General features: G+C 38.5%; 1 protein-coding gene across 2 annotated transcripts in view; it reads right to left on the minus strand.

Moving 5' to 3' along the window:
- The window catches only part of BNC2 (basonuclin zinc finger protein 2), a gene marked incomplete at its 3' end in the record, with an annotated part of 414,623 nt that overhangs the window by 142,125 nt on the left and 244,857 nt on the right, over window positions 1-27,641 (minus strand). For both annotated transcript variants that reach the window (XM_082656672.1, XM_082656673.1), the window contains one exon: window positions 5,528-5,630. In XM_082656672.1, the coding sequence (XP_082512798.1) occupies window positions 5,528-5,630 (103 nt within the window). The remainder of the gene's footprint in view (window positions 1-5,527; window positions 5,631-27,641) is intronic.

Here is a 27,641-nt window from a genome sequence, read left to right on the forward strand (position 1 = left end):
GAGCATGATGTCAGAGAAATGCCATGCTTTATTGCTTTTGATAATAGACTTCTATCGGGGTTGGGAAGAGCAGAAGACTAGCAAAGAAAAGAGAATGGAAAAGGAAAGCGTATACTTAGTTACACTGGCTCTTGGACTGGTCAGGGAGAATATTACAGAACTACCAGTTGGGGATAAACTACTTTCACAGATGTTCAGACAATTCATAAGAAGAGCACAGCCTGGGACAAGTAATAAAGACATGTGACTTTTCATGGGATAAAATGAAAAATTACTGGTTTTGATCTACCCCGCTTAAATCCTTACAAAGTACCGAGCAGCCAACAAATCTCAGGAACCTGTAAACAGAATAGTTTACAGATTTGCGATCTTGTGATTCTAAATGTAGGGTGGACATAATCAAAAGGTTTTTGATTACAGAATGCTCAGAACCGATGGCCCTGATTTAGGACTTAATTATGCAAATTAAGCCTAACTAGGGTTTTCTTTTAGGTATCAGCTTGCCAGATTTAGCACATAAAAACACAGGACTACTCAGCTAAATTTGCAAGGTACATGTTTATACTAGAAAATTATTCACTGTTTACCTGAAATTCAAATTTAACGGGATGTCCTATGTTTTCTATTTGGGTGAGTGTCTCTATAAATACCCCTGCTCTGATAAGACATATCAAGTAAAGAGCTGGGAATTCAAATTCAACGATGCCGAGAAAGAAGAGAAAAATGACTTCCAGTGAATTACAAAAAAGAAAGGCTTGAAATTAACGGATTATATGAATATTAAGTCTTACAGTATATTAAACCATAAAGCTGGTTGGTAGATGACACTAAATTAACTTTATACTGCTCACCATTTCCTGTGGCACAGAATTGAAGAACCAAAGCATACCTGGTACAATACTTTACATATGATGTATGTTTAATAAATATCTCTTCATTGATGATCCAGATGACAGGCCAAGCCTGCTCATTTTACATTTAAAAAATCTGAATAGTTTGAACACTGGCAGGAAAACAGCTGGCTTGCTGAGTAAATAAAGTATTTAAAGTCAATGTATTCTATAAAGAAAATAATTTGCACCAAGAAAGCTACCGTGCGGTTCATTAACCTATACAATATAGTTTTTATTCATCAAGCCTCTATCCTTGACAAATGCTTACTGGACATCCCAAGAAATAATGGATTTTTTTTTTTTTTAAAAAAGGAGTTTTAACAAGTGGGCTTCGTCAGAAGTAAAAATTACTGAGCTAGCCAAGGAAAAAAATTCTAAATAAATTACTTTTCTAAAATCTGCCCACCTCTTTTATCAAATCAAACATATCCCATCATGTTTTTTTTTAAACAGTAATTTTCCAGTTGGCCTGGATTATCATTAAATGTTTCTGAAAATCATTTAGAATATAGTTTACTTTTTAACACTTGTACTACTTTATTCATCTTACTGGTTTCGAAATAAAGTCATCATCCAGACTATAGACATTAAAACTAATTTGCAAACAACAAATAATAAAAATGGTTTAGTACAGTAGCCCTCGCCCTTTACACCCCACCTCCAGTTTATCCCAAAGGCAAGAGAGTCCGATTAGTTATACTTCTCACTGGAAGCAGGTTCCTCAGAGGAGAATGATGAGTAGCTACAAAGTACACTTCCTCCCATCCCACCTCTCCTTGTCCACAACTCAGTATACAAGTAAGATTTGCTAATTTGTAAGGCTATGTAAAATCTTTGGCTGAAGCTTCAATTCTCTGAACAGTAGAATTACTACCCTAGTAGGGTGGGAAAGGGTCAAAATGCCACCTACTGAATTTCTACTGACACAAACATTTATGTCACCAGTAAAGAAGCCCATTACTGCTCTTACGCTGATACCTTATTTTGGCAATGTTGAACCAAGAAAAATTAAACTTGCAGGAAATGTGTTTTTTTTTAATGTTTTCAAGACTCACTCTGATAATTTTAGGCAAATGAAGGAAAAGCATAGAAAAGACAATGCAAACAGAGGAAGGAAAAAAAATACAGTTGTTAAGTGAATTAAGTGGCAGTATGCTGGAGTCCTTCAACTGAAGACTGTGAAATATGACAAAATTAGAAACTCCAGGTTATTATACACTGTTGGTATGGACATCCTATATCCCCAAAGAGCTTGTTTTAAATAATGTTAAATTCAATAAAGCCCTGCTTTCAAAGTGCAAGAGCTGAAATTCCTTAATGGGGAAAAAGAGCAGGAAATCCTTTATTAATTCAGTGGGAAATACCTACTGGTAATCAAGGAGTCATTTTTGGGTTCCCCCCTCTTTATCTCAATGGTGCTAAGATTTCAAGGAAGTAATTTGTGAACAGCACCAAGGCCCAGTGAGTAATTGCAAAATTCAGGTGTTACAGTATGATGAATTAATTACTCCTTTTCACTTTTCAAAACATCTTAAGATTTTTGTAAAGCAACTAGTGTCAACAATTCAAGCAGATTTCAGAAGCAATCATAAGGCTATGAAGTGACTGTGTGAGACTGTGTGTGTATGAATAAATATATAATAACCCACGAAATCCTACATCTTAGCAAGAAACTGAAGATGCTGATAACAAAGAAGATATAGTAAGACATTAATTCAAAAGAGGCCAAGAAATTTCTAAAAATTCATCTTTTTGTAGAGAAACCCTGATTTTGGCATTTAGTTATTTTTAACGGCAAATATTAATTTTTTATGGTACAATTACACGTGGAGTGTGTTCAGGGCTATGATGAAATGATGCCATGAGATGTATTTTGGTAGTCTTACTGCTTGCCGTTCCATCTACTTTCACAGAAAAATCACACAGTAGAAAAAACAAGTCACTTTCTCCTTGTCCCACACATAGGATATTGTACTGAGTAAGGCAGCCAGGAAGACTGCTGTATCTCACAGCTCTGAGCAGAAATAACTGGAGACACGATTTCAGGGTTTTCTGTGCAGGGAGAGAGAGTGAAGCAATTAGTTGAAATGCTAAGGGCAAAAAGAGTGGGTGCTCTCATCCCACTGCCAACTCAAAAGCTAGGAGCCAGACCCTCTCTGTCATATTTGTCCTACTGAATGGGGAAAGAGTGAGATCTGTATATCGGCGTGTACATATTTTGAGTTGTATACAGATACGTCTCCCTTGTGGGGGAAAAGAGGTCAAGGTGATAGTAGTGGTGAGGAAAAGTGAGATCTGAGAAACTTCACAATTAATATACCAGAAACACAGAATTTCTAATGACACGGTAGGAAAGGCCGAGTCTGATGTAACAGAAATACCTTATCCAAGTTTAGGGAAAAACCACATCCCTCAGAAAATCTTAGAAACAACCACTGGCTGGGGATAATTTATGTTGTTCAAGAAGGAAGAAATATTGCTTTTTCCCCCCATTACACTACTAATGTAATATGCACGTGGAAGTTAGACAGATAAAATAAACTGGTGACACAGTAAACTTTTATACTCACAAGGCTACCACAGTAGACAGATGATGGTAACACAAGATGGCTTTGGAAAAAATGAGAGGGAATGAATGAAAAGTCCTTTGTTTAATGACTGGACCCTCCCCACCCCCTTATTGCTCATGTGTTGTCCGGTTTGTTGCTTTTAACATGTATAATTTATTTTAAAGGCTTCATATAGTTTATCGTCAATGCTCACAATAATCTTACAAGGTGGATGTCATTAACCCTCTTATTACAGTTAAGAAAGCTCAGATGCAGAGGTGCTGAGCGACATGTCATCAAAGTTGTAGAGCCAGAATTTGGCCCCGCACTGCCTCCAGGATCCTTGATGGGCTTGGGACATAAGCTGTTATCTGGCAGAGCCAATACTTACTGAGGGAAAGAAGGATACTTGGGAAGTGTTATAAACTGAATTGTGTTCCCCCTCCCCCAAATTCATCTGTTGAAGCCTTCATCCCCAGTCCTTCAGAATGTGACTGTATTTAGAGAGAGGGCCTTTCTTCAAGAGGTGATTAGATTAAAATGAGGCCCTTAGGGTGGCCCCTCATCCAATCTGACTAAGAAGAGGAATCTGGGTGCACAGAGACACCAGGGGTGTGCCTCACAGAGCAAAGATCATGTGAGGACACAGCGAGAGGGCAGCCATCTGCAAGCCAGTAAGACAGGCCTCAGAATGAAAGCACCCTGATATGGGACTTCCGGCCCTTCAGAACCATGAGAAAATAAATTTCTGATGTTTAAGCTGCCCAGTCGGTGGCATTTTGTTATGGCAGCCCGAGCAAACTCATGTAGGAAGGGAGAAAAAGTCATCGAATGCAGTCACTTGCACAGATCACAAAAGCAACAGCAGCTCAAGTGTGGTTCAAAACTGGACTGAGAGTTGTTACAGATTTTGGCCTTGTTAATAAAGCAGGAACAAGTTCCATCCCTGGAGGCACTGGAGGATTGTGGCTCTGTGTCTCAGGCACACGCCTTCCAGTGTGCTCCCCCCATACTACTCGATACACCTCTTCTCTCTCCCTCACAGAAACAGGGCTGAAATGGCCCCATAACACCAACATACGTGCCCCAACAAGCAAGACACATGATAAATTAAATGCATCTCAAGGCCTGGTCCGGTGTCATTCCCTCAGATCTTGCTAGAATAACATGACATTTAAAAAAATACAACCCACTGGATATTTGGCACTGCTTGGGAATGAAGAATATGTCCACTTAAGAGCCACTCCCCCAGGCTGTCAATAAAATCTCAAGCCAGGATTTCTTCTATAAACATTACCTATCTTTTAAAATTATACAGCCTAGGAAGTGAAGAAAACTAACGTAAAGTCCCTGCTTATTTGCAAGTCTCCTTTCGCCTCAACGTCAAAAAACATAAACCAGACAGAAGAACACGTTAAATGCTCAGTGAAGGCCCATGGATGGGACAGCTCTGTGCATCTGGCAAAGAGCCTCCACCCTTCCCGCCTCGGCCCCCGGTCACCCTCACCCCAAACACACACCTATGCAGAGCTCACCCTCCACCAGGGCCAGCCTCCTCCAATCCCCGGGCACGCTGAAAGACGGTATTTACGGATTATTTTTTTTCAGATACCAGCCAAATAATGTTCCCGTTCACTCTCTCACCCACCTTAGACCATACAGAATTTAACATCTGGGAGGATAAACTCTGCCCCGAACGCAGATGACAAGGCTGAGCAGTCATGGAGGAGTTCTCCTCAAGCAAAGAGGACTTGCCAGCTCCCCTCTGAGGTCCAGGCCCTGAAAGGCCAACTGTGGTATGTTTGAGTTTCCATCGGGCCTGGTGCTTGCTGGCTGCTGCTATGTTCACTCAGAACCCAACTGTCCTATAAACATCTTGCCCTGCTGCTGAGAGCTGCCCGCCTGGCCTTACTTCTTGGAGCCGAGAATATGCAATTTGGGAGCTGCAGGCTGCACGGGAACTAACACTTGGAGCACAGCTGACCCCTCTCTTCTCTAGGCCAGTGACAGCTCTAAAAAAAAAAAATTAAGGCACGTTCACACGAACATAACAAGAACGGGAAGAAAAGTCCAGATTTTCCTCACCATGTGCCACCCAGCCATGTTTACACTGATCGCAAGTCCTCAGGTTAATCTTCCCCGGCTGGAAACATTCACACGTGCAGTTCACCAGTGTGCAGCGGATGGCCTGCAAAGGAGAGGAGGAAAAGAGATCAGCATCTGTTCAAAGGTACCATATTTCTTCACCATTTTAATAATAACACCCACTTCCCATTTTTAACGGCTTTAGGGGCCCGGAGAGTTTTAAAAATAAATTTTGAAACCATCAAAATCTCTTACCAAAACATATTAGAAAACAACACTGATTCACTAATAGAATGTTTCACGCCATTCATAGGTGAGCTTTAAATGAGAAGCATAGCCCGAGTAGTATAAGAGTAAAAGGATTACATACTCTACAAGATGCTGGATCTGAAACACCAGGGACCCGAAAGAGAAAAAAATATTGCTGCTACCAAACAGGCACATTTAAGTTCATCCACCTGGCAACAGTGCAAAAAAAATACACTCTCATACAATAATGTTCAAACGAAATGTTGTTCCGAGGAAAACATGATATACAAGTAATATTATTAGAATATTACTTTTCTTCTGCAGTGTTTCGTTTAAATGTTTTATTAATCTTTCAGACACATTTTGAGAGATATTCCTGTTGGCCCAATAACACCTGGCATATTTCTGGCATCATTTGTCACTTCCCAATTCCTTGTTTGTTTCCCCCTTGATATATCAAGTCCATTTTCATTCCTATTTTGAAAAATGCAAAACAACCCCCATTTTTTTTTTAATGATGATGTAAGAGATTAAGTTTACATTTGTTTTTAGATCAGATGTAGAACAGGAAAAGACATTTATGTGAATATTTGATACTTGGAACAACTCACCTATATCTTAGAAAACTGAAAGACACACTCACAAACCTTTCATTTCTTTACAAGCACTTTAAAAAATCACCTCCCCGGTTTACATTATAAAGCGAATCCACAGAAAATTAGCATTAATGAAGTGTAACTTTTGATAGATTAAGAACCTATGCTTGAGAACAGTGCTAAAGCCAACCTATGCTCCTAGACTACAGTTAATAAATTTATCTCATACATTTAGTTCTAACTTGCATGGCAGTTCTGAAGACAGAAGGGATTTAGTCCGATCATTCAGATTAACCATCTACTGTAACTACCTGAACTGCCAGGAAAAGACCTCTCTACAGCTGTAGATGTAATCAATAATTACTGATTTGGGGGGTGAGGTGGGGGAGAGGTACAGGGCTACCTGAAACTGCAGTGCTGGGCCTGAAAGCTACTCTCACTTACACAGCTCCAGACGTTCATGTTCCTGGAACCAGCTGGATTTTTATATAAACTGTCTCATTTGTAACAGACAGTATTTTAGACATTGTTAACGTGGTTGGGACAAACTCCATTTACAGAGAGTAAGACTGAATGGGCTTTGACTGCTCCCCATGCTTTAGATCAGGCAAGTTTAAAATATTTCTCTTTTGTTAATGAACATCAAATCTATAGGTCCCTGTTCAGTTTCCAATAGAGTCCTTGCCTAGACTCCTCTCTTGCTTCACCTCCAACCCTAGTTTGCTCCTCTATTACTGCAAGAAAAACACTCAGGTGTATCATCTGCCTGATATTTCAGGGCCTTTCTTCCAACGTCAATAGTCCAATTACATATTAGGAGGTTGTAAAACTTTGCTGTATGTATTAGTGATGAAAGGAAATAGTAGTAAGAAATAGGGGCAGCAAAGGAAATGCTGACTACGCAAGAATAATATATGTAGTTGGAAGGTTAGAAGGGGAAATGTTTCTCCCCAAATTTCTTGTGTCAACTTCAATAGTTTAACTGACTGAGCAATACGTCAGAACATCCCAGGTTAGAAAGAGCTTCCTTAAATGGCGTGTTCATTAATGAACTCACAATTTGATTGTACTATGGTAACACAAAACAAAACAACAACAGTTTAGAGGGCAGTGTTTCTACTAAAAACAAGGCACCTTACAAACTATCCAATTATAAATTCAGATGCAGCAACCACATTGACATTAAAATATTTATATAATCTGAAGTGCGATAACAGAACCTTTCATAAACACTAAGGAAAAAAAAGTCGCCTCTGCTTTACCAAACTAAGGAATGATCAAAACTAACAATGACTATCTCTCAAGGACTACATGTTAACTCCAGCACGAAAAACATACATATTTTAAATCACTGATTTGATCATTTTGATTTGACAGTTATTGTGTTTAAAACATACTTTCGTCGATTTTAATTATAGCTATATTCAGGACAAAACAAATTAAGAGACTGTAGATTTGCTTTATTTTAGGTATATTTATTTATTTACTGATTGAACTATTCATTCATTTACTGAGAACTAGTTTATGATTCAAATATTTTTCTCTTCCTAAATAACTTTATACATCTGGCACATTTGGGAATTAAACTTTTCAGATCATCATCCTTTTCCTTTTTCATAATTTTACCCTTTTTGTACCTAAACATACAAACATTGGAACACCTCAGCTCCTTTTGTATATAAACACTTGAGCACTGGAATATCCATTTTGTATTTCTATGACTTCCAGAAGGTCTATTTGTTTTCAATTCAGATTTATATAGACTACAATTGTTCCTTAAGGGAATTATATATATTTAAACAATATGGTCTAAATAAATATTTTGAGTATGAGACTATTGTGGCTTCAAAGGAAGTTTTATTCTAAGTAACATTTTTGAAACGGCATAAAAGTTTGACATACTATTTATTCACAACAAAACAGAACCAATGTGATCACTTGCCAACTCACCCACACTTCAAAAAAATAAATTATCATAAAACTATCAAAGCCAGTTAAGCCTCAAAAACGTACACACTTTACAAGGAGAGAGCTGGGAAGAGCAGAGATGGTGAAGCTTTCATTTTGGTGAGCACATCCATTTCTTCACGTAGCTAGTATATGAGTACTTCCCACCCACTGCCGGGCATTCATGACTACAGAAAATTCAGTGGCGATAACGAGGTGACAGAAAGGGGACACCAGGAAAAGAGAAGACAATTTGATCAGGATATTCCCACCTATAGATGCAGGACCCTTATGCAGGTCTGGCCAACTCAGGCTAGCAACCCCTCCACACCTCCAGGACCCCACTTCAGCAAGTGCCTGAAACTCTTTCCTCCATTTCAGTAGGATAAGCTTTTCCAACACCCCAAGAACAAGAACAAGTTTTCTTAAGCCTGCAACTTATTTAAAGTAATGATTCCTCTGCTTAGCTTTGCCATAGATTTCTTGAAAGAAAAATCCATGCACCCACCACCCACTGCTTCCACCTACATTTTAATTGTGCAATCTGGATTCTGCCCCACACAGTCCTGAAACTGCTGTCTCCAAGAGGAATGTTCTCATCACATCTGGTCCCCTTTTCTAGCCTCCTTGTTCTCCTAGACCCCGAGGGAACCTAAGGCACTAACTCTCCTTCATTCCTGGGCTGTAGAGACCAACTACCCTAGTTTATTGGCAGCAGCTTCTCACTCTCTCTCCACTGTAAATAAATACAGGTGTTTCCCACCACCGGGCTCTTCGTTCTTAGGCAATTTCATCCCCTCCTACAGCTTCAGATATCATCACTACGCAAAGCCCATCACTGTGGAGCCAAGTACTGTGTTAAGTGGCAGAAATGGATGGCAGAGTCCCTGTGCTCAAGGATTTGACAGTCAGAGCTCATGGGCAGTGGGTTCAGAGGAGAGACCCTAAGAACAGAAGGAAGCCCTTGAACAGGTTTGGGAAGCACCATTTCTCCCTCTTTATGCCTTGGTCTTTTCTTCTACCAAAGGTAGGATTTAAACATTTATCTACAACAGTAAACTATTACCTATTATCAATAATAGCTAGATTTACTGGATATGTGCCATTTTCCAGATACTGTGCTTAACACTTTACAAACATTAGCTCTCCCTCAGAAAATACCACGAGGTCAGTACTGTTATTCCCTTTATTTCACAAAGGAGGAAACTGAGATGCAGCTAATTCAGGACCTTGCCCTGAAGTCACAGGAATCCGATTCCAGGTCTGTGTGAGCTCTCCACCCACTCGCAGGCAGCCATGGGGCAGAGCCCCTCCGTCTGCCCACCCCCCCCCCCCACTGTGTATTGTTAACTCCTGATCATCTTTCAAGCTTTCAACTCAAATATTACTTCCATTCCCCAGGGCAGCTGCCCCCAAGGGATCTTTCTGTCACAGCACTTATCACAGTTGTGAATATTATATTTATCTATACTTATTCATTTTATATATACACACACACACACACACACACACACACACACACACACACACACACACACACACACACACACACACACACACACACCCCTATATCTGTGTGACTATTTGATTAAAGTCTGCCTTCCCCTGTAGAATTTAAGCTCCTTGAAGGCAGAGTGACATATTGTTGGGCTTACAGTGTAAATATAATGGCAAATAATAGGTGCTTAAAAGGCACTTAAAGAATGCATGAGGGCTCCCCTGGTGGCGCAGTGGTTGAGAGTCCGCCTGCCGATGCAGGGGACGCGGGTTTGTGCCCCGGTCCAGGAAGATCCCACATACCGCGGAGCGGCTGGGCCCGTGAGCCATGGCCGCTGAGCCTGCACGTCCCGAGCTCCGCAACGGGAGAGGCCACAGCAGTGAGAGGCCCGCGTACCGCAAAAAAAAAAAAAAAAAAAAAAAAAAAGAAAGAATGCATGAGTCTTCTGAGCCTCTTTCCCATCTGTAAAATGATGGTAACAATAACATCACAAGAGTGTCAAAAGACTCAAATGAAATAATGAATATAAAGCATGTGGCATTGTGTCTAGTGATAGCAAAAGCTCAAAAGATGGAAAACATTTATGACCTCAAGAAACTTTCCACATATTACATTTGAATTATTTTCCCCTTATGATTCCTCCCAATGTATTTTTTCCAACACCTTGTAAAATGCTTAACACATATTTAGTCTTAATGAATAAATGAACTTGACATATATGATGCCATATTCTTCATACTATAATCCTCTAAATTGGGCACGACAGGGATTATTATTTCTGTTTTAATACTGGGGTTCAAAAATGTTTATTTAGGTGTTACACATCTCTTAAATGATAGGGTGGATTTCCCAATTACTAATTAGTTTATTTCCATTACCTGTAGAAAAAGAAGAGATACAGTTAAAACCAGTAAATTATGAATATTCATGTTCAAAAGTATGTCTAGAATTCATAAAGTAGACCAATTTAGTATAAAAATATTTAATCAAGGTTCAGTCAGTAACACTTATATTTGAATATTAAGTAAGAGTGCATTTGCTAGTATTCTGGATGAGTACCAAAGCCCTATTCAAATAACAGATTCTGTTATCACTAAAACTGAAGAGTCTTTAAACTTCATTATAGTCGTAGCTGGCTTGAACTCTGCAAGTTAATGTGAACTGAACATCAGTCTTCTCACCAAATGATATTTCTCAGAAAAGCACAGATTGTGGCTTCAGCTAATATTTAGCGTATATCACAAAAGAACTAGACACAAGGTTAATTAATACATCTCCTGTTAGCTGTTCCTTCTTTGGGAACACTTACAGAAGTTACCTATGAATACAAAACAACAAGAGGCAAAATAAGGCCATGGGGCATATAGAAACATAAGACATATTCTGAAGGAACAATCATAGAAAGAGAACCCTTCCCAAAACCCCAAAAAATAAGACTAATTTCAGTTCTGGGTTTTGTCTTTCCACACAAAGAAAACTATTTGCCAGGAGATCCCCTCAAGTGTTCATTAACCTGGCCAAATATCCCATATATAACTAAAAATCCTTCTTAAATCCGCTTTCTCCTTATTCATTTCTGGGGAGGATACCAAGATTTACAACTTGGATTATGAAATTCTACTTGAATCATTTAAAAAAGTTTAAGAGTTAAGAACATAACCTACTCTAAAACTGAATTCCTGAAAAAGCCAATCATTAATAGAGCATCCATCTGTCCCACCAGCTTCTTCCAGAAACTTAGCTGGTACAATCTAGGTGTACAAATTAATGGGCTATAATGGTTATCAGTGACAACGTTTGCCTTTCTTATTTTTTAACAAGAACAAATTTCTTAATAAAATGAATTTTCTACTTTGGAAATCACATGTAGGTGTGATAAATAGGTAAACTCAGCCAAACTTCCGTGAAGATCCAAAGTAGTCCATGTTATAATTAGCTATTACTAATTCATCTCTGCATATGTTATTCATCTCTGTACATACAGGTCCCAGAAGGAAAAGTATGTATGGTGCCAAAGGTCAAATAAACCTTTTTTATTAGGTAGGAAAACTGTCCTTCAAAGACTTCTGTCTTTAAAAAAATCTGGAAAATTATCCATAATGAATCTGGAAACTAATTCTTCTAGGATTGTCTCAGAATACACTGTAGTAATTACAAAGTAACAGCTACTAAGCATTATGGATGAAGAGAGTAATCTTATATGTGACCAGAAAAAGATGGACTGCCACACACATTTATACATCTTGTGTATAAAGTACCTAATGCCGTACTTCAAGCATTGCCACAGAGATTCTCAAGAACTCACATGATAGGAATGGTGATTTATTAAGTAAGGAAACAGCTCCCTGTATAATTTTCAGGGCAGTTTTTCCTCTTCCATTTTCACATGGCTGATCCATAAAACGAATGGAAAAGCAACAACTTCCAAAAGAAGCACTCTGAGTTTTAGCTAAGACTTTGAAAATCTATATGATATTGCCTTTGTAGAAGAACAGTGTCTTAAATTTGCTTAAGTCAAGATGCAACTTGAGCAAAGAAAAAAAATTTTTGGCATGGTGGATAACTTCTGAGCTTACTAGAAAACGACAAGAGAAATTTGCTTTTACGTGACTACAAAACACATACAGGCCGAAAGGAAAGGTACGTCCATATCCACCTGTTGTGCTGCCGGGTTTTACAATCAGGTATCAAAACAAGACGAGAAGATGTGAGTTGGATAGACATAGAACACTGAGACCCCTGGTTTTAAATATACTACAAAGAAGTTTTATAACAACCTAAAAAGTCTTATCTAACTCTGACTCTGAGACTATTAATATAAACCTATAGTTGCAGTAAGGTGGGTATGTTTTCTGTATTTATGTAAGGAAATGTACAGATCTGAGTTTGGACAGTGTTCACAGAATTCACAAGAAGTGATTATCAGTGATTATAGAGTGTAGAGTAAAAGTAAAGGGCTCACAGAGTATTAAACTGCAATGTAAATGCCACTACTCGTAATAGTAACAGCAGCACATGAGAAGCAATGAAATTACTGTCTGCTTAACCAAACCGCTTAAAAATTCACACAGTGGGGGCTTCCCTGGTGGCGCAGTGGTTGAGAGTCTGCCTGCCGATGCAGGGGACGCGGGTTCGTGCCCCGGTCCGGGAAGATCCCACATGCCGCGGAGCGGCTGGGCCCGTGAGCCATGGGCGCTGAGCCTGCGTGTCTAGAGCCTGTGCTCCGCAACGGGAGAGGCCACAACAGTGAGAGGCCCGCATACCGCAAAAAAAAAAAAAAATCACACAATGGGCCAGCAAAAGTATGTATCTTAGTTTGTGGTAAGATAAATTAGAAATTGAAAAATGTATTAACCTTTCTATAAAAGGTTCCTTAAAATGTGTCTAATTGTTTTTTAATGTCATATGAAGAAATAGCAACCTGATAAAAGTGATCATTTTGTTGTACTTATGTGCTCTGAAATTTCTTGATGTCTTTTCATCAATCCGATCTTGCGGCTGAGTCGGAAGATTTGAAAAGACATGGTCAGTCCAGACTCACTACGAGGTCCAGATGCCACTGATACAAACAGTGGACAACAAGGTCAAGACAGAAAGCTGGGCAATTCAAAAATGGCCAGACTCCAACAAGACATCGTAAGAACAACGTTACTGACCAAGGAAATATTATCTTCACGATAGCACATACAAAATACCTGAAAGAGATTCACTGTGAAAAGGTAGCCTTTAAACATCAGTTACTGCTAAAAATCAGAAGACTTAAAACCTCATTTTAATTTTCTCCTGAAAGGTGTTATTCTCTATCCCACCCCCTCACCTGGCAAATGGATAAACAAAGTATGGTATATTTACATAGTGGAATATTATCTGGCTAATAAAAAGGAATGAACACTTGATATTACTACAATATGGATGAACCTTGAAAATATTATGCTAAGTTAAAGAAGCCAGACACAAGAGATCCTAAATTATATAAGTCTATTCATAGGAAATGTGCAGAACACAGAAATCTGTAAAGATAGGGAGTAGTTAGTGGTTTCTTTTTGAGGTGATGAAAATGTTCCGGAAATGACTGTGATGATGGTTGTGTATAACCGTGAATATACTAAAATCCATTGAATTGTACACTTTAAATGGGTAGAGTGTATGATACATGAACTCCATCTCAATAAAGCTGCTTAAAAGTGAGGAGGGCAAACCTACTACATTCACCTAATTTCTTTTAGCGGTGTTAAAACATTTAATTCATAAGATATTATTCCCCCGGGGACACAATGTAGCATAATATCCTTTTTTAACTTAGTAGGTCTTCAGTATACAAATGCTAAATGAGTGGTTAAACAGAAGGCAAAGCAACTAAATTTCACTGCTGCTTAAATCTGAAAATTCCTTCTACTTTGAAAATATTAAAACCTAGTATGTCCATTTGAAAATGACAATGACTTTTAAATCCACTGCCATTTATCTATCAGGAAAATCCAGGAAATCCTTACATCCTTCAACAAATTTGGGGTGAGGAGGCCTCTCAGTTATAATGTTCATCAAGATACTAGAAAAACTCAAAGAGAATTGTTTAAAATTGACAATAGGGCTTCCCTGGTGGCGCAGTGGTTGGGAGTCCGCCTGCCGATTCAGGGGACACAGGTTCGTGTCCCGGTCCGGGAAGATCCCATGTGCCGCAGAGCGGCTGGGCCCATGAGCCATGGCCGCTGAGCCTGCGCGTCCGGAGCCTGTGCTCCGCAACGGGAGAGGGCACAACAGTGAGAGGGCCCACGTACCGCAAAAAAAAAAAAAAAAAATGACAATGGTGAATTCTGTCATGTACACTAGTAAAAGTATTCCTCAATTTACTGTGATGAAAAAATTACCTCCACAAAAGTCAAGAAACAAATATGGTTTAAGGGGAGCGGTCAAAGAGAGAAACCATATACTTCTGAGTAGATGTTCATATATGAATGTGAATGTCTCTGTGACTATGTGTGAATATATAAATACAAACAGGGAGAAAGGGGCATACACAGAGGCACATAAATTTTCACAGACACGGATCCAATGAGCATCTGTAGTCATTAGCTTACGACCACAACCGACTATCAGTCGACACGAGGAAGACCCCATTTAAATAATTTAGGAGTTCAGAGTAAAAATCAACAGCGGGATATAGCCAATTATATGAAGAAAATACCCTTGCTTCTATGGCATCAAAGCCTATGCAGGCTTTGGAGTGCATGTGTTATGCTTTTTCCCCCCAATTAAATTAGGCCTATGGCAATAAAAGCTATTTTGTTAGGCAATTAGTAATATTAGAGAAACAGGAAATGAAAAGGCATTTCAATTTGGGCAGAAACATTTTATTTTCTTACCTAACAGTTAACAATTAAGATATTCCACTTACTGCCTGTACTTACAAATTTTACAGACTACTTAGGCAGCTGTGATAACATAATGAGAAAAGAAACACTCTTCCCATGAACACACACCTATCGTCTAATTGAAAATAAGGGATTAGCTCACTGTAAAAAAAGAAGCACATTTTCACTAAGCTCAGTCTACATTTACCAGAATACATAACTTTGTATAAGGAGCCAAAGCACCTCTGATATCATATGAATGATAAGCAATACTCATCTCATTTCACCTTAATGTTGAATCAGCAATTCTGTATTCCATTGATATACATTTTACTCCTTTTCACTAAGGCAATTTGAAAGGTGGTAATGTGACTACATTTCCCCGTGGCATTCATGACAACAATTACTTACATAATATGATAGGGAAGGCATTAATAAGGAAGGGATTTGGAATGAGATGCAAGGAGATTTATAAACCTTTCAGCACTTTACGAAGAAATACTCCTCATTAGGCAAGAAGTAAGACAAGATGAAGCCTAAGTTCTGGTTATTTCACGGAAGCAGCTTCCATCCTGGGAAGAATGGTTTGAACGGCTGTCCCCTACTTTGGTGACCGAGCAGAGAGGTGCAGGAGTAACCCAAGACTTGTCCAAAGGTGTGCCAAATGTAAGGCATCACTCTGAATCGGGGCCACCTCCCCTTCCCAGACAGCACGGGAAGGACCCCTTTAAGGAAGGAGTGCCTCTCAATCCTTCTCATTAAAAGGAGCCAGCCACATTATTTCAAATGCCAAAGCACAGTAATCAATCCATTTACCAAGCAAGAGCATAAGGTGGGTGACCTTTTAACTGAATTTACTCTAGGTTTGTGAAAAGAATTTATCCCAGTGAAGCAACAAGGGAGACAGGTCGTTGCATTTTCGAACGTATCATTTCAAATGACAGCTCTGATTGCCCAGGCCAATTGACGTAGCCTTTGTGAGACTTAACAACATCCCACGACGGACGGTGCCATGAAGCTTGCATAATACTTCAAATACATTCTTGTATTTAATCATCAAAATCCCCCAAATTAGAGATTTTTCAAACAGCCGAAAAATGAGGCTGTGAGATGTCCTTAAATGGCCACAGCTGGTAATCCAGGACTCGCTCCACCCGGCCTGGGCGGGAGAGGCAAGGAGCTGAATAATCCCCCTTGCTACTCTCCTCCACAGTGAGATTTCCTCAGATATTCTTCCAGTTCCAAGAGCAGTTTGAGACTGAAGAGGAGATGTGGAAGAAACTACACACAAAGGGAGAGGCGTGGGGGAAGGCTTTAAAGCAACTTAAAAAGATGAGGTAAAATGCTAAGTAAGCAGTTAACTATTTACACTAGGATTTTCTATGAACAAAGTGGCACATTTTTAGACAGAGAAAGCGACTCTCAACAGCTTTCTATGGAGTCTATCAATCGTTACATTAAAAAAGGCCAAAATCTGAAAAAAGTGAGGCAAGGATTTGCCAAAAACACTGATTAATTTTACACCATCTTGCTTCTACCTTGTCTTGGGATTGTCCATTAATAGAATATCTCAATAAACATTTTAATACTGTCCATCGTTCATGTGTCTGTGCATCGTAACTATGCCTGATTAAGAAAGAATATGTTTCTTTGCCCAAGAGCAGATATCACCTCAGGAGTCATACCTATTACAAATAATAATAATGATATGATGAACAGTCTACAGTGCCCTCTTATACGTTATTTATGTTAGGTCATAGAATCCCCAGGGGTCTGTGCTGAGACCTGGACTGGCTTCATTAGAGCATCATATAAATCACTAAAGGCACATCTTGATCTTACCCCTGGCTAGAGTCGCTGGAATTTTTCAAGTGGAACCTCTCAGGTGAAAACATTTTTTAAAAACACAATGTTATCATTTCTTCTAAAACGTGGGTTTCTCAAATTGAATCCGTGACATTCAGATGTTCATAGAAATCCCACAAATTTCTATGGACTCTATAAGCATCTGAGGGTAACAGGTGCCCTAGAGTGTTGCAAAAAACATTATTCTCTTTTTAAGGATTAAAGGACAAAGAGAGACATATAGAGAAAGACAGCAAGAAACACATCATCCAGCTGCTAACAAATGCTTTGACATCACTGAGCAAATGGGGAGACTAATGCAATGGTTGTCAGGAACTCTGAGCTAACTCTTGAAAATTCAGAAATAAATACAAAGCTTGTGGAAAAAAAGGGAGTCTTCCAGAACAATGTTAATGTCATCTTGGGCATGAGGACTGGGTTCATACGTGTGTCAGCTGAATCAACATAATGGGCTATAACAGCTTCGAAGCAGCTAATATGGTCCATTGGGTCAATAACCCATGAACTAAGAAGGATTTACTTGATAGACTATAAATGGTTCATAAGAACTCAAGAATCACTCCATCAGATCAAAAATCCAATTTTCATATGGTGCCTTTCTATGAATTAGCCAAAAGATAGTAATAGCTCTAAAAGACTTCAAGGTCTATCAGTTAAAAATTTACTTTGTAAAGAACAGTGTCGAGGAGGGAGAATTAAATGCCTCGCTTTCTTTTTGGTGAACCAACCTATTTTAAAGGGAAAAAATATACTTTATGACGGAAAGCTAATATACAACAGGGGATGTTCAAGGGGCTTTTCACATCTTCCTCTGGGCACCTGAATGTACGGATCCAAAGAAATGACATGCAGGCATATACATTCTCTCCTCTCTCTCTCTTTGATATGTCTCCACATACATACAGATACTACCACTACGTAGCAATAAATTACAAACAATATTTCTAGGATAGCAATATTTAAAAATAAAGATTTATATTTTATTTTTGTTTCTGTACACGGTTTATATTTGTGGGTCTGCTGTGTGAGGCCTGCAGAGACATTTGAGACAGCACATGGATATCAGTAAACTCTTTCATCCTCACGTATGGAAAAGCAGGCCAAAGAAAGTATAAAAGGTAAACAGTAAGAACTGCACCACATTTTCAGCATTTAAGAGAGAGAGAGAGACAGAGAGAAGAGGGTTGGTCCACAGGTTGGCTAAAGCTTATACAGCCAGTGTTTACAGATAACTGCAACTTCTTTTCACTCTAGACTGCAGAGAAATACTAGCCTCTATCCCGTGTTTGTGAATTTCATTACATATTCACACAATGTGATAGTGGCTGCAGACTAATTTTTTTAATGTAAGCCCATCTATGTGAATAATTGTATTTACTAAGTTCATGGCAACGAAGAAAAGCGGAGGAAAATGTTCCAGAAATATAAAAGGCTGTAATTAGAATTCTTAACAAGAATGAATTCCTTTACTAGGGAAGAAAATGTGATCTATCACCTCTCTCTCAAAATGCTATTAGCCTCTCTTCATCATAAGAATAACAAGAAGGAATCTTTTCTTTTGCTTTTTATAAGAGTAACACTGAATGAAATAATAAATGTTTTTACATCAAAGTATATTAGCTATTGACATAAGCTCGGTCCTCTTAACTTTCACACAAGGGAAAGAAGAATTCCAATAATTCTGAAATAGACAGATAAAACTTTTCTCTGTGGCTATGGCCATGTACTATTATACGTAACTGCTTATTTTTAAAAAGAGCCTTATTGGTGTTCTCTGAAGGATTTTCTTTTATACATAGCTTTATCCTATAATTTTGTCCCTGTTGGGCATGCTGCCTAAATTTAAACACAAACAGTCAAGCAATGAAGAAACATTAACACATTTACTGTGAACAAAAACTCCCAGTTGTACAGTGAAATTTTAATACATTTCAACTTATCTCTTTTACTAATGGGGAGAGTACAAACCCTGCAGGAATTCGCTCTGCAAACTGGTAATTACAGTAGACTCACTTTTTTTATAATGCATATGTATAGTCAGACACAAAAAACCCTGGCTGCCCTTTTGATGTAGGTTACAATAGGAATGTTTTAAAAATTATGAAAATCTACAGCAATTCTAAAGGAATGCATTATTTCATGGAAAACTGTCCTTTAACTCTGTATATAGACACAAATAGACACATACTTAGATATCCGCTTTACACACCAGAAGGCACAATCTTTATCAGTATGTACTTTTATGTCATTTTCCCCGTAATCTTGTACAGAATAAACCCACTCCTTTTTGTACAAAGCTGGATGTGACTTTGAGTATCATAATTTATCTCTTACATAAAGATGACGTTCTTTCATTCTATGCCTGGTCTTCCTGTTTTGTCCTTTCTAGTTTTGGGGATTTAAATCTGTATTTTGAGATCTCATAGAACCACTTCATTAAGGATTACTTAATGATTCCAAACCAATCCTTAAGGATTACTTAAGGATTCCAAACCAATAAGTTATCTCTCAGTATAAGCAGATGTGCCCCTTGACCACAAAGACCCTATGTACATACCTGCAGAGAACAAGAACCATACACTGTAATATTCATAATAATAGTAGCACAGACAGTTGACAGAAATGAGGTAAAATCTGTTACTATTCACATCACTTGCTAGACACTTTACATTTCTCTGTCAGATGTTTGGTTCTGTAACAACTTTAAAAGAAACTGAAATCTGATAGAATGTTAACAGGCTATCAAAGTATAATTTACATTAAACTCGTATTTCTAAGTATTGGCATACGGGTAGCGGGGGTGGAAATGAAAGCAGAAAAACCTTCCAAGTGGACATAACTTTTGAAATGCTTTGTGAATTTCAAAAAAAAAAAAAAAAAAGAAGTTGTTAAAATGTTTATCTGTGACTGAGAAGCATCTACAAATTCCAGAGATATCTATCTGAAAATTATAAAATTCAGGTACAACATAAAACATACAGCATGTGCTACCAAAACAGGCAAGTTGCTGTACAGAAGTCATTTCCTGGTCACCCAACTTCTCTGCCAGTGGTCACTGGCAGATCCACTCACTGCTAAGGGAAGATATATTTTAGATACACATGCTAGAAAAAAGTATCTTATACTATGACACACATGCCTAGCTCTTCTTCTAGGCGATGCTACTAACAGTCTAACCTTAGGTCTCCCTGTCATTACAAAAAAGAATGCTTTCTTCTGTGACATCCCCACCTCTCTGCTCCCAAAGGCTGCTTATGTGATAGTGTGCCTGAAACCGAAACAAGAAAACCAGATCCATCATAGTTCAAGCGCAGGCAAGGTATATAATCCTCGGGCAACACTACTGCTTCCACTGGCAATGAAATGACACGTTTCTCATTTTTTAAAAAAAGCCCAACACCAAGATAGATGAGAGACAGAGAGAGAGACAGAGAGAGAGAGAGAGAGAGAGAGAGAGAGAGAGAGATTCTTTCCTTAAAGTCAGTTTTTGCAGCTGCCCCTTTTCTTCCTTGATCCAAGTGTTATGAAAAATATCAAGTACGTTGTGGCTTTAACATGAACAAATTAACAGAAGTACACCTCAAGGACAGCTACGTGTAAAACATGAGCCTCTGCAAAATCCATTCACACTATATAAACACAACTGAACATTAAAGAGCAACACCTTTAAAATGCATATGGTCCATCACAGACAAAGCGTTCATGCTTTCATCTGCTAAGTCTGTTACTCCAAAGACTGTGATAGAAGTTGTGAACTATAAACAAACATAACATCTGCTCCATCCTCGTGGAGTTTTGAAAGCCAGGTGATCAGGGACATGAGTTAACGTCAACCATCTTCGAGTAATTTGAAGGGTTAAATCATAACTCATGTGCTATCGTTATTTACAACTTTCTAAGGGTCAAAAGGAAAAAAGCAGAAATTCAATATTCTGATTCCCTTGCTGCAAGGCACAGCAACGGCTTTGAATGAAAGCCTACAGATGCAGCCCTTCATGACAAAACACACACACCCTTCCAACACCTTCTCCAAATGAATGGGTCTCTCAGTTTGTCTTTCAGTAAAGGGAAAAAGTAAAGGTTGAGGAGGTCAATTTGAATTCCCTGCACAGGCTGATGAAATCCTCCTAACTTGCTTTCCTGCTCTGGAAAGCAATGAAATTGTTGGACTATTAGAGAATCCTGTCTAGTAGGTAAGTAATACATGAAAAACAGGCAATGTGTTAGGATAAGCTTAACACTTTGATACATTTGAATTTTTCTTCAGTGATTTAGAGGGTCATTTCTTTATGTTGTGGTGCTTCCACCTCTTCAATACAAGTACCATTAGACAAGTCAATATATTACTGGATGGCCGGATGATTGAATACACACAAATTACTTTGTCAGTCTACAAATATGATAAAGGAAGACAGCAGCAACCAAAGTTTCACTGCATTTATCACTCATCCACATTCAGAACCCTGATATAAAAGAGATCTATACCTAGCCTATATTAAATATTATCCAAGAGGGACCCTAAATAGATGGCCACAGACCACAGATATCGCTATTCATGAAACTGGACATCAGTGCCAGAAACAAAACCAAAAAGAGTACAAGTTAGATTTATGCAAAGTACCTCATGACTGTTTCCTATACTATTTGAACGATTAGCAGGTCCCATTTGGGTGGACCATAAATAGATCAGGAAGGAACAATTCAATACGATTTCACTGAAACATTATTTGAATCTCCAAAGAACTGGCAGTGAACATGTTTTAAAATTTTGTTTGTTCATATCCAGTATATATGAGGCTATTATTTTAATTGTAAAATATGTTACCTGTGTTCAAATTAACACCGAGGCATAGCTGCCAGATTGTATGCCTCAGATATAAGTAGGAGGGACAGAATTTTCAGTGGGTGTCTATCGGCACAGTATTATTTTCTTTTAGACTGCTCTACAGACAGATTTGGCTTTTGACCTCTGAATCACAAATTAACAAATTTTAGAGTCAGCCTACCTAATGCTTATCTAGCCATATTCTAGTTGCCAAAGCATCATTTTTAATATTTATCTCCATGAAAAATATTTTAGATTCTGTGTGTCCATTTACTGAAATGGAGCTTTTCCCCCAAATTAATCTAATTATTACCTTCTAAAAGTCAATGACAAGGGTGGGGAGGGTGGAAATCCTCAGGTGCCTAAACTAGTATGAAGTGGGAGTACTACATCAGCTACTAAAGCTAGTTTGTGTGTATTAGAAACTTGAGGCTCTCTGCACACAGGTGTCAGGTATGTTAATTACCTTTTTGTCTCATAAAATAAAACATATAAAGAACAAGGGTGAGAAATACAAAACGTGTGCTAAGGATGCCTCCAATGTGAAGCTGCTTCTTGTTTGAATTTGGAGTCAGGGAAAGCAGTGCTGGTGCCTTTTTTCTTTTATGATTTAGACATCTTAGCTAGAGCAAGATGAGTCTGCACACTGAAAGTGAGATTTATCAGTGAGCTGAGGAAACCAAGTTTCTTAGCACAATTTCATCTTCTTTTGCTAAGGGCCCAATGCTTCCACTTCTTTTAAAAACAAAGCAAACCAAAACCTTCACCTATTAAATACAAAAGAGAACTGGTCTGCCTCAGAATCATCTGTGGCTCTCTACAGAAGCACCACTGCCCTGGACCAACACACTCGAATGAACCCATTAGAATCTCAAGTGTACTTGCAGAGGGGGTGACGCCTCACATTTTGCTCCCAGGTGCCCCAGTGGCCTCATCAGTGTCTCGGCCTGTAATTGTTAATTTCACCGCAGTGCCTGTAAGAGGCATGGAACAGTGTTGAGAACAAAACAAATGGACATAAATGCGAGAAGATGCTCTGTTTGAAGGACTTCAGGGGTGAAGGGAAATCCCAAACTTGTTTCGCATCCCCTTGGACACCGGGAGGGAAGGAAGCCATTTCCTGAGGATGGCCTCAGGAGCTTTTCCAACCTTAGAAAGCAGAGCCTCTCCCAGGGAGCTGTGGGCCAAGCCAACTGCTGAAGCAAGATCCCAGGACAGACTCCTGAGCCTGAAGCTGATGAAGAAGGGAAGAGGAAGCTGGGAGGCCTGGGGTCTGGGTAGCTCAATGGCTCTCCGTTTTCATTTTAAATGGATGCTGGGAAGAGACATAAATGATTATTAATATGACTAATCAATTCCCCTAGGAATTCCCTTCCTCCCTTAAAGCCACCTCTCACCAATTTTTCAATATGCACTTAAGCAAGCAGAGTTTGCCTACACCTGGCAGTAACTGCTGTCACACTTTCCTACCTATGGAAGTCAGGTAATACCTGTACCTTTTAAAAGGTAATACACAGGAGAGTGCCTGGCACAGTCCTTCCAACACAGCTGCTTAGTAATGCTTCTCTTCCTTTCCTAGTTCCTGCCCTTGTATGTAATCATCAAAGTATGGAGGCTACATGCAACAATAGAGTTTTAACATACTTAAAAATTTCTAAGGACAGGGTGCTCATCTCTGCTTTCTTCTTCTTTTCTTCTTGTCTTTCCAAACCCCTTGCAGCAACTCAATCCTTCACTCCAGGCCCTTATGAATACAAAAGAGGTTCTCCTCCTAATTTATGGTAATTGTAAGTGAATTAGGCCAAACAGCTCCCAAACTGATTTTTGAAAGACTGATATGCCCTCTTCTGGCTTCTTATTTAAGAAAAAAAAGAAAACAAAAATGTTAGTTTATTAGATGCATAAAAGAGTGGTCTGTTTATCTGCTGTATTTATTACTAATAATTTTAATGACTTAATAGAGATTTTCTCAGGCAAGCGATAATATCTGGAGGTCCCAATATTATGGAAGGTGAAGACACCTTTCAATAACAAGACACTCAGCCAGGGGGCTGGCTTTCAACAAATTTTTCCCCAAGTCCATTAACGAGGCTGAAGATGATATAAACTGCATGAACAGGGGTCAGAAAAGGAACATCAAAATATGTGTACCCACTAGCAGAATCTAAGAAAAAGTCCTCCCCTCGATGCCACACGTCCCACAGTGCACCCCACTGGATGCCCACGCGGGCCTGCTTTCACAACTCGGGCCGACAGCAATGCCAATTAGTGTCAGTCGTGATGGGGTTTTAGCAACACGGCCCTCTGTCTTAGAGGAAGTGGGCTGCAATCACCAACTTACTGTACAGAGGCAACCTAACAACCCATTAGGTGGAACTGACTTTTCAGCCACTTCCTCCAGGGACTGCATCAGAAACTGATGGCTTAGACAGATGGGAACATTTTTACATTTCTGTATTAACTGCATCCAGGAAGGTGGATTTTTATCATGTAATGCTGCCCAGTCCTCATTTCATCCAGTCTCCTCTATTTACTCCTTCACTCCCTATAACAGAATGGCATATAACGTTACCTAATAAAACCATGGACTACATTTCCTAGGAATAGAGGGAACCATCTCACCGTGTGTGTTCAGAGTACGCTGTGGGTCATCCACTGAAACTTTTGGGCATCACTGAAAACAAAAAAATTCATTACCGGAATACTGCTCTGGAGTAGCATTTTGTGTTTTGAAAAGATGTTGATGCTTACCGTTTATGCCTCTAATTGTTAAGCTGGTATTAGATTTGGTTAAATCTCTCAAGAAGCAAAAGCAATCCTACTCCTGAGTCCAGGAAAGGATGGTCAGCCCTGCAAACAGGAATGCTCACACCTTTGTTGTGATGTGAAGGCTGGGCTGTAACCCAGCCTTACATCCATGTGCGCGTGTCGCTGGAGTACTAAAAACAAAATTTACTTCCACTCAGAGGACCTGATAGAATACTAATGCACAAGAAAATATGCAGTTAGTTAAAATTCAAATTTTCTTATTCTTTAAGGCACGAATTTAAAAACAAACATAGGTTTATTAACTGTTACCCATGTAAATACCTGTTAAACATTTAACAACCAGGTGTGTCCTAACTAATTCACTCAAAAGAAGTCATATTCTTTTTTTCATGTGCAAAAATCACTTGGTTGAAGAGTATCATTTTAAAACATTAAGCATTCGTGTATATAAACATTATTCATCAGCAATAGCGGATCTCAAATGCCTTCATAATAAATATAGCCAGCAATCAACATGGCTTTTTGATCCAAGATGCTTCGGTTTAGACAGAACTAAAAGGGTACCGGAGGAGGGAAGTACTATGAAATCTGGCAATAACATGTGGTTTCTCAGTAGTATTTTAATTTTAGGGGCGCTTCACTGCCAACATCCCAAATCTCCTGTTAGTATTCCTGCTTATAACCTCAGCTGAATTTATTAATGAATTGAGAGATGTAGATTTTTCTTTAAAGTTTTTCTGTTTAGGTTTTCTTAAGAACCTTTCTCTCAAGCTCCCTCTTACAAATTAGATGTCTTTTAAAACACCTAATAGGGACTATTCTGTCATAGTCCTGATTATAACACAAATAGAAATTTCATATAAATTGCCAATTTTTTCTTTGCTCGAATCAAATATAAAGAGATATAAAGGTATATAAACTCTAGTAAATAAAAGTTTCTATGAGTTTATGTACTAAATAAAATCTTACATGATATTAAAGTTTTGAGTTTTACTTGATTTGGATATTGGCAAGACAGTCAATTCTTTTTATCTTTTTTTTTTTTTTTTTTTTTTTTGCGGTACGCGGGCCTCTCACTGCCGTGGCCTCTCCCGTTGCGGAGCACAGGCTCCGGACGCGCAGGCTCAGCAGCCATGGCTCACGGGCCCAGCCGCTCTGCGGCATGTGGGCTCCTCCCGGACCGGGGCACGAACCCATGTCCCCTGCATCGGCTGGCGGACTCTCAACCACAGCGCCACCAGGGAAGCCCAATTCTTTTTATCTTGTTCAAATTAGTTCATAATTTTAAAAACATTAACCATTTTCCTGCTTATTCAAGAGAAATATAACCTATTACAAAGCAAATATCCAGGCACTATCTTAATTAGAACACTTCTCTGTTTCTCAGTCTCTCAGGCTCTCTCTTTCTCTCTCTGAACGTTGTATGTACATGGAGATTTAAAAAAAAAACATTTTATAAAAGAGCAGCAATACTCTGTTAATATTCATTACATTCCAACACTTCTTAATTTTATGAAAGAAACACTGAACTACTATGTTTATTTTTTAAAAGCTGCGTGACATGATTTGAATTCAAAGCAAAATTCATAAAGCTTTCTTTAAATATAAATCCTTTTCAATTAAAAAGATCTTGTAAGATAGTGGTGATGATAGTGCAGCATGTGACTATTAAAAGCCACTGAGTTATACACTTTAAGTGGTGAATTTTATGTTATGTGGATTTTAGCTCAATTTAAAAAACAGACCTTGTAAAACAAAAGAAAAATACTTCTGGATGTCAATCTGCTTTTGCGTTCGTTTAATTAAACTAATAAGGTTACTGAACCAAACAAATCCCCCCATTCTTAGGAATTATAAAAAATAGACTGAATTTTTTTAAATGGACATATCTCCTTCAAATAGACTTCATATAATGTCCTCTCATACATGTCAAAGAACAAATCATTATTACTATTTTTTTTTTAAAGCACACTTAAACTACGATTGCTGTCTTTAAAACACACTGAAATAGGCTGCGTCAGTACAAGGAGCACCTAATTCCCTAGAAAAAAATGCATAAGGAGAACGGTGAGAGGAAATATCCTACTTTAAGATACAGTCTTTTTAAGAATATATCCTTATTTTCTCTACATATTTCATATCCTGTCTGGAGAGTTAGATAATAATACTGGCCAACACTTCTTACACACGTCGAATATAGCAACTACTGCTCTAAACACTCTACGCAGAAATATTCATTCAACCTTGACAGGTACCCTATTAGAAGGGTATCACACCATTGTTAGCTCTAATTTACAGGTTAAAAAAAAGAAAAAAAGCACAGAGACATAAGCTAACTTTCCCAGATCCAGCCAGGGTCTCACTCCCACAAGGCTAGTCCACTACCAGGCTCTAACCGACTAGACTTTACTGCTTCGAAGTTGTGAAACTTTCATTTATGTCCCATGACTATCGTGAAGTAACAAGGGCTACATAATTTTTTCCCCTTATTTAACATTTAAGATGGACTGAATTAAAGTTTTTCTTATTGCCAGAGAAAGAATCCACAGTGGGAATTTCAGAAAATATGAAATGGGAGAATATGACAGTACCAATGTAGACTGCAGCCATGAAAACTAGTACTTTTAGAATTCAGAGTACACATTGATATACTTAAGTGAAATTTAATAAGGACTTATTCCAACCTTTCAAGAACTATCTTTCTGAAAATTAGCCATTTAGAAGACTCGCTCACAGAATGGCGGTAAGGACTTACAATTCAATGATTAGCAAGTTTTGGGTCCTAAGTAAAAGAATTATTTATAAACTGTAAGAATTATTTATAAACTAGTTTACATATGCATTTAGAACAGTGAATAAAGAAATGTGCAGAGGATGAAAGTTTGAGAGAAATGGGAAAATACTTTTTTAAAGGGATTAGCTTTAAATAAAAAAGGAAAAAAATCACTATAGCAGAGACAATGCAGGTGAATTCGAGGGAAGAATAAAATAGGTATTCAATTTAAAAAAGAGG

Source organism: Grampus griseus (assembly GCF_964374135.1).
Source record: "Grampus griseus genome assembly, chromosome: 6".
Classification (NCBI taxonomy): Eukaryota; Metazoa; Chordata; class Mammalia; order Artiodactyla; family Delphinidae; genus Grampus; species Grampus griseus.